We start from the raw sequence: 12,773 nt of genomic DNA, 5'->3' as shown, positions 1-12,773 counted from the left end.
CTGGCTTGGGTCAGTACCTGTGCAGAGACTGCACGTTTTCCCTGTGTCGGCATGGGTTTCCTCCGGGTGCTCCAGTTCCTCCCACAGTCCAAAGATGTGCAGGATTAGGTGGATTGGCCATGCTAAATTGCCCTTAGTGTCCAAAAAGTCTAGGTGGGGTTACTGGGTTACGGATATAGGTTGGAGGTGTGGGCTTAAATAGGGTCTCTTTCCGAGGGCCAGTGCAGACTCGAGTCGAATGGCCTCCTTCTGCACTGTAAATTCTACGATTCTATGATTCACTTCAAGCAGTGATTCACAGACTTGTGTACAATTCCCCGTTCAGCACAGTGGTTAGCTTGGGTCACTGTCTGTGCGGAGTCTGCACGTTCGCCCTGTGTCTGCGTGGGTTTCCTCCGGGCGGTCCAGTTTCCTCCCACAAGTCCCGAAAGACGTGCTGTTAGGTAATTTGGACATTCTGAATTCTCTATCCTGGGGCGAAATTCTCCTACCCGCCCCGCCACATTTCTGCGCCGACCGGCCGGCGGGAGTCTCCGTAACACCGGCCGGTCAATGGGGTTTCCCATTGTGGGGCACCCCCACGCCGTCGGGAAACCCCCGAGCGCCGGCAGAACGGAGACTCCCGCCGGCGGAGAATGACGCCCCATGTACCTGAACAGGCACCGGAATGTGGCGACTAGGTGCTTTTCACAATAACTTCATTGCAGTGTTAATGTAAGCCTACTCATTTTTATACTGTGGGCTGCTGCCTGTGCAACCTGCTGCCGTTTCCCCTTTGATATCATTTGGAAAAAACATGGGTTACACAGGTAGTGGCCTGTGGCAGTGTCTACCCCTAGGGAGTCAGCGTGGCACTGCAAAGCAAACATATTTCCCCTCTTTTTGATTGAGGTGTCTGTAGATTAAGGACATCAAATTACCATTGAATGATACAGAATCAACAATCTAGTTTTCATTTGGTGGAATTGCAATTGTATGTAACAATGGCAACATTTATAGGTAAGATAATAAAGTCAAGAAATATACCAATTGTTGCAAAATACTAAAACATACAATGAGGCCTTTCTGCCCATCAACTCTGCACAACCCAATGGCTGCATGATCCCTTAGAAAGAGGCATGCAGATGACTTGCTCCATGGCACTTCTGTGGCCAGGATGGTTGCTATTGCATTAAACCTTTGCTCCACTTGATCCTTGCAAGCCAGCCAATTGAAATGTGCCAGATCAGACATTTAGCTGTTTTTTTTACAGATGCACCAAACAATTACCAGAGGCTTGTTTGCAAGCGGGGAATCTTACAACAACATCCCCATGAAAATGGGATGTCAGTTTATGAGGAGGTAGATCTTCCCTGGCCAGCAAGACCCATGAGAGCGTGGAACAGCTTTGTTATAGCCATATAGTGACTGCACAGATTATCCAACAGAGTCTCAATTTCCTGGTTAAATATGGTGCCCTCCTGTTCTGTTCTGTTCTGTGGGGGAACCTTCCTTCCACCACCTCGTGCAGTGTCACATTCACTTTAATAATAATCGCTTATTGTCACAAGTAGGCTTCAATGAAGTTAGTGTGAAAAGCCCCTAGTCGCCACATTTCGGCGCCTGTTCGGGGAGGCCGGTACGGGAATTGAACCTGCACTGCTGCCTTGTTCTGCATTACAAGCCAGCTGTTTAGCCCACTGTGCTAATAAAGAGTAAATTGGTTGCTGCACCACAACCATCATTTTTCTTCTCAGTGGTTTTCAATTAACTTTTGCTTGGCACATCTTTATCCACATAGTTGTCTTCACAAAGAATGGCAAGCATAATCCATCTTGGACCCTTACAACAATGATTGTCCACATTTGTAGCCACTTGCTTGCCATTCAGGAGCTATATCCCTTTGAATTTGAGTTGCTGGCCCGATTGTCTCTGCCTGTCCTCTTGCACTTAATGGTGTGACAAAGACACTTTGCTCAGAGCTTATGCTCATTATTCTGATGATTCAACCCTGTGAGACTGTATAGATTCAATTCGGCATGTTCTTAGTTGGTTTTGCATTGATTTTACTGAACGCATAAAATTGAGGCCAAGGAGTCAGTTTGATGTTTTCCAGTCATAGCTATTTATTGTTGATCATATAATAATCTTTATTGTCACAAATTTTACCCCTCGTCGCCACATTCCGGCGCCTATTCAGATACACGGAGGGAGATTTCAGAATATCCAAATTACCTAACAGCACGTCTTTCGGGACTGTGGGAGGAAACCGGAGCACCCGGAAGAAACCCACGCCGGGATGGGGAGAACGTGCAGACTCAGCACAGACAGTGACCCAAGCCAGGTATCGAACCTGGGACCCTGGCGCTGTAAAGCAACAGTGCTAATCACTGTGCTACCATGCTGCCCATCTTAGTAGCTTGCTATCTTGTAGCAAAATCAAAGATGCTATAAGCTGAAGTATGTCACAATCATATTTTCCATGCAAAATTGCTTAAAACGTACTCACTGATTCACTGGGGCATGTTGAGATTCTGACTGATGAACTAACTGATTGTGGAGGATAGAGGGAGCTAGTAAAAGCAAAGAGCACAATTGTAGCTACTCTTTTGTGAGGCGGCATGGTAGCACTGTTGCATCACAGCGCCAGGGACCCAGGTTCAATTCCTGCCTTCGGTCACTGTCTGTGGGGAGTCCGCATGTTCTCCCTGTGTCTGCATGGATTTTCCCTGGGTGCTCCAGTTTCCTCCCACAAGTCCCGAAAGTCATGCTTGTTAGGTGAATTGGACATTCTGAATTCTCTCCCTGTGTACCTGAACAGGCGCCGGAGTGTGGCGACTAGGGGGTTTTCACAGTAACCTCATTGTAATGTTAATGTAAGCCTACTTGTGACACTAATAAAGATTATTATTATTATCATACTTGTGTCATGTGATTTAAGCTAAGGCACTAAGCTTGTATTTTGTAAATTGTTCTGAAGCATAACATTTCTATCAATAACTCAATAATATGGAATCATGGGGAAGCGGGTGTCGTTTGAGGCGTTGAGCATCGTGGCAGACAATGGAGGTCGGTATGTGGTGGTCAGTGGTAAGCTGCAGGGGGAGCGGGTGATCTTGGTAAATGTATACGCCCCGAATTGGGACGATGCGGGGTTCATGCGGCGCATGTTGGGCCGGATCCCGGACTTGGAGACAGGGGGCTTGATAATGGGGGGGGGGGGGGGGGGGGGGAGTTCAACATGGTGCTGGATCCGGCATTGGATCGCTCTACGTCTAGGACGGGCAGGAGGCCGGCGGAGGCCATGGTGCTGAGGGGGTTTATGGACCAGATGGGAGGAGTGGATCCGTGGAGGTTTGTGAGGCCTGGGGCCAGGGAATTCTCATTCTTCTCCCATGTTCATAAGGCCTACTCTCGGATTGACTTTTTTGTAATGAGCAGAGCGCTGACTCCGAGGGTGGAGCACACGGAGTATTCGGCGATAGCCATCTCTGACCATGCCCAGCATTGGGTGGATCTCGAGCTGGGGGAGGAGAGGGACCAGCGCCTGCTGTGGCGCTTGGAGGTGGGGTTGTTGGCGGACGAGAAGGTGAGCGGGCGGGTCCGGGGGTGTATAGAAAGGTACCTGGAGGCCAATGATAATGGGGAGGTGCAGGTAGGGGTGGTCTGAGAGGCGCTGAAGGCGGTGATCAGGGGTGAGTTGATCTCCATTAGGGCCCACAGAGAGAGAGGGAGAGGCTAGTGGGGGAGATGGTAAGGGTAGATAGAAGGTATTCAGAGGCCCCCGAGGAGGAACTACTCAAGGAGCGACGAAGTTCGACCTGTTGACCACCAGGAAGGTGGAGGTGCAATGGAGGAAGGTGCAAGGGGCGGTGTACGAGTATAGAGAGAAGACTAGCCGGATGCTGGCACACCAGCTTCGGAAGCGGGAGGCAGCGAGGGAGATCGAGGGAGTTAGGGATGGAGAGGGGAGCATGGTGCGGAGAGGGTATTAATGGGGTCTTCAGGGACTTTTACGAGGGACTGTATCGGTCTGAGCCCCCATCGGAGGAGGGGGGAATGGGTCGCTTTCTGGACTGGCTGAGGTTCCCGAGGGTAGAGGAGGGGCAGGTGGCGGGGCTGGGGGTGCCGGTTGGGTTGGAGGAACTGGTCAAGGGACTGGGGAGTATGCAGGCGGGGAAGGCACCGGGGCCAGATGGGTTCCCGGTGGAATTCTATAGGAAGTACGTGGACCTGTTGGGCCCGCTGCTGGTAAGGACTTTCAATGAGGCAAGTGGGGGGGGGGTCCTGCACCCGGCGATGTCTCGGGCGCTGATTTCTCTCATTCTGAAGCGGGACAAGGACCCTGTACAGTGCGGATCGTATAGGCCGATCTCACTCCTTAATGTGGATGCGAAACTGCGAGCAAAGGTATTGGCCATGAGGACTGAGGATTGTGGACGCGGAGAAGGCCTTTGATAGGGTGGAGTGGGGGTACCTGTGGGAGGTTTTGAGGAGGTTTGGGTTCAGGGAGGGGTTCGTCAGCTGGGTGAGGTTGCTGTACGAGGCCCCGGTGGCGAGTGTGGCCTCGAACAGGAGGAGGTCAGAATATTTCCGGCTATACCGAGGGACGAGGCAGGGGTGTCCTCTATCCCCCCTGCTCTTTGCGCTGGCGATTGAGCCCCTGGCCATGGCTTTGAGGGAGTCTAGGTTGGTGCGGGGGGGGGGGGGGGGGGGGGGTGGAGGAACACCGGGTATCATTGTATGTGGACGATCTGCTATTGTATGTGGCGGACCCGGTGGGGGGAGTGCCGGAGGTGATGTGGATCCTTAGGGAGTTGGGGATATAAGCTCAACATGGGGAAGAGTGAGCTGTTCGTGGTGCACCCGGGAGACCAGGAAAGGGGGATTGGTGAGCTTCCGCTAAAAAGGGCAGAAAGAAGTTTTGGATACCTGGGGATTCAGGTGGCTAGGAGCTGGGGGGCCCTGCATAAGCTCAACTTACCGAGGCTGGTGGAGCAAATGGAGGAGGAGTTCAGAAGGTGGGATATGCTGCCGCTCTCCCTGGCGGGTAGGGTGCAGTCGGTAAAATGACGGTGCTCCCGAGGGTTTTGTTTTTGTTTCAGTGCCTCCCCATCCTGATCCCTAAGGCCTTCTTTAAGCGGGTTAACAGGAGTATTATGGGGTTTGTATGGGTGAAGAAGACCCCGAGGGTGAGAAGGGTGTTCTTGGAGCGGAGCAGGGACAGGGGGGGGGTTAGCGTTGCCAAACTTATGTGGGTACTATTGGGCTGCCAACGTGGCGATGATACGTAAGTGGGTAATGGAGGGGGAGGGGGCGGGGTGGAAGAGGCTGGAGATGGGCGTCCTGTGTGGGCACGAGCCTGGGGGCGCTGGTGACGGCACCGCTGCCACTTCCTCCGATGAGGTACACGACGAGCCCGGTGATAGCGGCAACCCTCAAAACCTGGGGGCAATGGAGACACCACAGGGGGAGGTGGGGGCTTTGTTGTGGTCCCCGATACGGGAGAACCATCGGTTTGTCTCGGGGAAAATGGATGGGGGGTTTCTGAGTTGGCACAGGGCAGGTATTAGGAGGATGGGGGACCTGTTCATAGACGGGCAGTTTGCGAGCCTTGGGGAGCTGGAGGAGAAATTCAGGCTCCCCCCTGGAAATGCTTTCAGATATATGCAGGTAAGGGCGTTCGTTAGGCGACAGGTGGTGGAGTTTCCGCTGGTGACGGCGCGCAGGGTCCAGGACAGGGAGGTTTTGGGGGGGTGGGTTGGAGGGGTTAGGATCTCGGCAACTTATCAGGTGATGCAGGGGGAGGAGGAGGCCTCAGCGGAGGAGTTAAAAGGTAAGTGGGAGGAGGAGCTGGGGGAGGAGATCGACGAGGGTATGTGGGTTGATGCCCTGGGAAGGGTAAACTCTTCCTCCTCTTGCACGAGGCTCAGCCTGATACAATTTAAGGTGCTGCACAGGGCGCACATGACCGGGGCAAGGCTGAGCCGTTTTTTTGGGAGTGAGGACAGATGTGCGAGGTGTTCGGGGAGCCCAGCAAACCACACCCACATGTTCTGGGCATGTCCAGCGTTGGAGGAGTTCTGGCGGGGCGTAGCGAGGACGGTGTCGAGGGTAGTGAATTCCAGGGTTAGGCCTAGCTGGGGGCTCGCAATATTTGGGGAGTCGGACGAGCCGAGAGTGCAGGAGGCGAAAGAGGCCGGTATTCTGGCCTTTGTGTCCCTGGTAGCCTGGCAAAGGATTCTGCTTCAGTGGAAGGATGCAAGGCCCCCAAACGTGGAATCCTGGATCAACGACATGGCGGGGTTCATTAAATTGGAGAAGGTGAAATTTGCCTTAAGGGGATCTGTGCAAGGGTTCTTCAGGCGGTGGCAGCCATTCCTAGACTTCCTGGCGGAGCGTTAGGAGATGGTCAGCAGCAGCAGCAACCCGGGGTGGGGGGGGGGGGTAAGTTTGTGTCTGGTAGGAGATGACCTATTGTTTACTGTTTAACGTTTATTTGTTTATTTATGCACTTTTGTTCTTGTTGTTTTATTATTTGTGTAAAGGGGGGGGTTCTATTTTTCTGTTGTGATAATCTGTGAAAAATTTTGAATAAAAATTATTTTAAAAAAAATAATAATATGGAATCACAACTGTCCCTTTATTACAGAAGGGGATCAGTTTTCTTTGAGTTAAGTTTGACAATTTCTCATTCCTGGAGTTATCACGAAAAATAAAGCATTGTTTGACGTTATGCAGATTCAGATTAGTTTGTGTGCATGTCATAGAATATCATAGAATATCATAGAATTTACAGTGCAGAAGGAGGCCATTCGGCCCATCGAGTCTGCACCAGCTCTTGGAAAGAGCACCCTACTTCAGCCCACGCCTCCACCCTATCCCCATAACTCTGCAACCCCATCTAAATGGTTTGATACTTTATGGTAAAGCCACATGCATTAAGTTACTATCAATTGACTTATTACCATTGTCAAAGGCAAACTAATAAGATCAATATGAGTCAGTTATTGTCCTCTCTACATGTACTGATTCAGACATTGAGATTGCACGGATTTAGAGCTCATGAAAATTGTTGTGTGTATGTTTGCAGATCCCCAGTCATAATGGGAAATGGCTTAGTGAAATCCAAGCAACCACGCGAGCCGGAGGACCACATGGTGAACCTTTCTAACAACTCAAAGCTTTGGAGGGACTCTGGGACAGGTGCAAATATTAAAGCCACAGTAGAAATCCTGCACAACAGATTATTGGAACTTGAACTGGAGAATAAAAGCAAAGGTGACCAATTGAACGAGAAGGAGTGCAGGATACAAGAACTGGAAAACCAAATTATAAAGCAGACCCGGGTAATTGCTGAAATCACAGCGGAATTACAAGCCAAATGCATTCAGCTGAACAAACTGCAGGATGTAGTTAAAATTCAGTGTGGAGTCCTTCTTCAGTCCTCACCATCACCACTTAGATCTGCTAACAGGATTATGAATCAGTGCACAGGTTTGTTCAAAGACATTGGTAACAGAAGGCGAGGCGCTAAGGAGGGTGTGTCCGCAGAACCCAGTACCAGGACATATGACTCCAACAAACTGCCAGAGTTCTCTTTGGAAAGAGCCAGGTTTCGAAAAGATTCAGGGTAATGACCTGCCTTCCATATTGCTCTGCTATTTTTGAAACGTGACAAGCACATATTAAAGTATTTTTGTTTATTAATGTTTTGATCATACAGCATATGTGTAAACCTCGAAGATTTAAGTATCAAGGAGCGATTGAGAGGCATTCTAATTCTGAGATTCAGATGAAATCATAAAATGCCAAAAATTAAGCTCAAGCAGTTTTTGATCTTTGCCAGATCCCAAGATTATTATTATTTATAGCTTCAACATCAATCCAAGTCCTATTTTCATCATGTACTATGAACTTAGTGAAGTTGTTTTTTGATGGCCAATTTCCCTGCCAGATGGTTAACAGTGAGGTTGAGAGTCTTGATTTGCAGGAAGATATAGACAGGATGGTCAAATGGGTGGATAAGTGGCAGATGGAACCGAACCCTGAAAAGTATGAGGTGATACACTTTGGAAGGAGCAATTTGACAAGGAAGTATACTGTGAAAGGTCTGATATTGGGAAGTTCCGAAGAACAAAGGGACCTTGGCGTGTTTGTCCATAGGTCTCTGAAGGAAGACGGGCAGGTTAATAGGAAAGGCATATGGGACATTTGCTTTCATCTATCAGGGCATAGATTACAAAAGCAGGGAGGTCATTATGGAGCTGTATAGAACTTTGGTGAGGCCATAGCTGGAGTACTCTGTGCAATTCTGGTCGCCATATGATAAGAAGGATGTAATTGCACTGGAGGGGGTGCAGAGAAGATTCACCAGGATGTTGCCTGGGATGGAACATTTAAGTTATGAAGAGAGATTGGATAGGCTTGGGTTGTTTTCTCTGGAGCAGAGAAGACTGAGGGGGGACCTGATCGAGGTGTACAAGATTATAAGGGGCATGGATATGGTGGATAGGGCGCAGCTGTTCCCCTTCGGTGAAGGGTCAGTTATGAGGGGGCACAAGTTCAAAGTGAGGGGTGGGAGGTTTAGGGGGATTTGAGGAAAATCTTTTTTACCCAGAGAGTGGTGACGGTCTGGAATACACTACCTGGGAGGGTGGTAGAGGCGGAATGCCTCACATACTTTAAAAAGTGCCTGGATGAGTACTTGGCACATCATAATATTCGAGGCTGTGGGCCAAGTGCTGGCAAGTGGGATTAGGTGGACAGGTCAGGGCCTTTCATGCATCAGTGCAGATGGATGGGCCGAAGGGCCTCTTCTGCACTGTAGTATTCTGCGATTCTGTTTATTTGGGGTGATTCTTGCTTTGGAAGTGGTTGTCGACACCAATGTGACACTCATTGGACTTTGTGCTAATACCTGAGAAATTCACAGTGAAGAAACTTTGCCCCAAATCTCCTGATATCTTGATCGTCGGAGACCGGATATATGTCTGAAGCTGCACGTCTGGACCTTGTGGAAATCCTGATATGCAGACCTTTGTGGGAATTGCCCTGGGAGCTTAAACTTATGTTAGACAATTTCCCTGCTGGGAAACCTACACAAGTGCCTCCAACCCTGAGCTGGAGTCTGAAATTTGGGAAAGATTCGCAAGACTTGCCTTGATGGTTACCCAGGAAATGTTTGACAGATTAAAAGCTGGTCTAACATCTGGATAACTGCACAGCTGATCACCCAATTACCCGCCACCCCCAGCCGAACCTGACTAACACCCCCCTCCCCAAACACCCAGGCTGATCCTGCCTGTGCCCTCAAGCTGACCCAGCTACTCCCCTGATCACCCAACTACCACTTAGCTAAAGTTCCGACCTGACCTGAATAGCACCTGACTACCTACACACCTCACTCCCCCTCTAAGCCAAAACAAAATATACAGGTAAGTGAGCAGCTTTCAGTCTAGCCAGCAGGAGATTTAGTGGTTCTGATATTGAGCTATTATGACATTAATCACAAAACTGGTTGAAATTATTCACCAGATTAGAGTTACTGAATGCACAAATCGAGCATCAATGTGAAGAAATCTTGGAAAATAAGCGCTAAGTAAACCTGATGTGCTGCTTCTGCGTCCTTAAACATATACTCCTTGTATTACTATCAGATTTAACCTTTTGGGACAGAGTTTCCTCTTTTACAATTGGAGGTAAATATTCCCCTGAGAGACATATATATGGAGAACGTGATTAGGGAGGAATGAACACCCGCAACACAGCCTGCTGGATCGTCCGCTCATTTAAATTATTTACACTCAGGCGCAGCAAAGGAAAATGTATCCTTGTTCTTCAGAGCGTGTCCCGGCAGGTAAGATCTTGCCTTAGCTTCATGGATGTCCGCCCATGTGACATTAACCACAGGGTTAATCCCTCTTGTTCTTTGTATCATTTGTAGGACATGGGCATCACTGGCAAGAAAAGCATTTATTGCCTATCCAGATTGCCCTGGGACTGTGGCGATGTGGTGATGGCCCACAATCTGTATGACTTTGTAGCAGTTTTATGTATTGCTATAAAGCAGTATAGGCCAACTCAGAAGTTCCTTTTGACATGAGACTAGAATCACATATCGACCAAATCCAGATCAGGATTAAGCTGAGTTTTTATAGCACTATGAGAGCTTTATGGTCAGTTCTTTTTACTGATACCAATTTTAAATTTTTGTGTTTTTCCAACTGAATTAAAATTCTCAACCTTCCATTGTTAGATTCAAACTCAGATTTTCTGTATTATTAGTCCTGTAGCATAACCACTAGAGTACCATACATACCCTTATCCTGCCCTCACCTCCTGCTCATACAGTACTCCTTCACTACCTCTCTGATGTTCAGCAAGGTTTGCCTGTATATAATTTAACTAATATCTATCTGAGCATATCCTGGTATTTCACTTTTTTGAACTCTCATCTCAAGAGTGATATGTTGGGTGCTCTGGATCCGTGGAACACATACAGGCCACCAACACTTAAAATAGTGCAACACGATTTTATTAAGTTAGAAACTGTTGAACATACTTTCACTGTGGGTTGACACGATGTTAGATTAAACTAAAGACCTATGCCTGTCCTAACCAGTCTATGCACTCAGCACATGGTGAGGATCTGTGCTGTAAGCTGTAAGCTCTGTCCTTCTGAGAGGCTGCATCCCGAATGACCGGGAAAACTGATGCCCTCTGTCTTTATAGTGCGTGTGATCTAACTGGTGATTGGCTGCGGTGTTGTGTGTGTTGATTGGTCTTGCTGTGTGTCATCAGTGTGTGTGTATCTGCACCATGATATACTGGTGTATATTATGACAAAGCCCCCAAAGGGTTATTCTTCATCTCCTTCTCCGGATCCACATTCTACCTCTTGATGACAGCATCTGTAGGCATGAGGTATGGGATGCTGATGATAGTCAGCTCTAACTCTACACCATTTTGATCAGTAGCAGAGCAGCATCAGCCTGCCGACTCATACTCAAGGACCTGAAATTGTGTCGCTCAGATTCTCATTTGGTGGTTTACTCTGCTGTTGACACCACCTCCAAATGCAGGCTCAAGGTTGTTTCCATTCATGGTGCTCATGGCCACACCTTGGAGATGGAATGGGCACCTGGCCTGTAATGCTGTCAGAGACACGACACAGCACACTGTCACAGTGTGGGTTGAAGCAGAAAAATAACTTAATTCTAAATATAGGGTAGCATTTGCTCTGTAATTTTGAGGGGACTTTAAGAGGCCCATGAGGGAACACATGTCTGCTCTCAGCAGATTTGGGATTCACTGGGTCAACAGGGACAAGACGGGTAGAAGTCCAAGAGGAGCTTTGGAACACTTCCCAGACACCATTATTCCTAGACTCACATGGATTGTTATACTCACCACAAACTTTGTCCTTAACGTTGACTTACTTCCCATCCCTGAGCTTTCACTCCAGTTTTAAAAGTCTCTGTATAACCTTGGCATCCTGTTCAATCTCATTGGCAGAGGTTTGAGTGGCAATGGCTTGGCTGTACATTGTGTCGTGGGCTCTACCTAATGGACCAGGTAAGGACTGTGATCTGAACCCCGAAAGAAGGAAAGTCAAAAATAATTTAAATACATCCCCTTATAAGGGGACAAGAACAAAATACTAGATGCTAGAATTCTGAAGTACTAACAGAAAGAACTGGAAAATATTTTGCAGGCCACTTTCTTCAGGCCCTCTTGTGATTGATCAGTGAAAACAATCGTGTCTCTGATCCCCTGACATGTGCAGCTCTGTCCTTTGAGTGCTAAGGACAAAATTAATGCTAATCTTAGCGTCTGATTCAGTAGCATTATTGCAGGTTATGCTGCGCAGATGCTGCATTGCAACTTACTTGATTTTTAAAAAAAATTCCTGATAGTAGGTATAAATAAATGTATCAGCAAAAGTTAACATTCAGTTGAGCAGTTTTTGACTTTAACTAGTCAGTCCATCTCCAAATGTATTAATGAATTGTTAGGGTGCCGGATCAGACCCTAACATTTGTTAGGATGCTGGGCAAGAACTCCAAACAATTTTTTAAAAATTAGTAAAACTGTGAGGAAAGGACACTTCACCCCAGGAATGGTGACTGTGACCAACACGTGTCTTTTATGTTAAAATAAACTTTAATTTAAACACAGAATTAATCACATTAACATCAAATAAATAGTTTTACAATGATCAGTTAGACAGTTCTTAAACACAAGGAAAAACTTGAACTAACTATCTATACCTGCTACTAACTCCAATTAAGCAACTCACACAGTTCAAATGGCACTGATAAATAAAGTTTAAAAAAATATATTTAGATTACCCAATTATTTTTTTCCAATTAAGGGGCAATTTAGCGTGGCCACTTCACCTACCCTGCACATCTTTGGGTTGTGGGGTGAGGCCCACGCAGACACAGGGAAAATGTGCAAACTCCACACTGATAATGACCCGGGGCCGGGATCGGACCCGAGTTCTCGGCTCTGTGAAGCAGCAGTGCTAACCACTGTGCCACCTTGCTGCTCATTTATAAATAAAGTTAACAAACAGATTACTTGCTTAGTTGTGGAGATACCTTTGGAGAGAGAGACCCTTTCAAGAGCTGAACCAATTTCTGCTTAACCCAGCAGCATTTGGCAAAACTGCAGTTCAGCTTCAAATCCTTCCCTCTTGTCAGACTGAAATTCCATGATAAACTGCAAAAACTACAGTCAGACCTGGCTCCTCCCATTAATTACATCATCTGTATTACACTAAGATGCCA

At 47.7% G+C, this 12,773-nt stretch overlaps 1 protein-coding gene across 1 annotated transcript in view; it reads left to right on the top strand.

The window, feature by feature from the left end:
* prkg2 (protein kinase cGMP-dependent 2) overlaps positions 1 to 12,773 on the top strand; it is a 187,100-nt gene that overhangs the window by 28,639 nt on the left and 145,688 nt on the right. The window contains exon 4 of the mRNA XM_072496242.1: positions 7,073 to 7,612. Within this exon, the coding sequence (XP_072352343.1) occupies positions 7,086 to 7,612 (527 nt within the window). The 5' untranslated portion in view covers positions 7,073 to 7,085. The remainder of the gene's footprint in view (positions 1 to 7,072; positions 7,613 to 12,773) is intronic.

The sequence above is a fragment of the Scyliorhinus torazame genome, chromosome 3, assembly GCF_047496885.1.
Source record: "Scyliorhinus torazame isolate Kashiwa2021f chromosome 3, sScyTor2.1, whole genome shotgun sequence".
Classification (NCBI taxonomy): Eukaryota; Metazoa; Chordata; class Chondrichthyes; order Carcharhiniformes; family Scyliorhinidae; genus Scyliorhinus; species Scyliorhinus torazame.
Note: the sequence above shows the minus strand (reverse complement) of the source record. Positions and strands in the feature narration are given on the sequence as shown.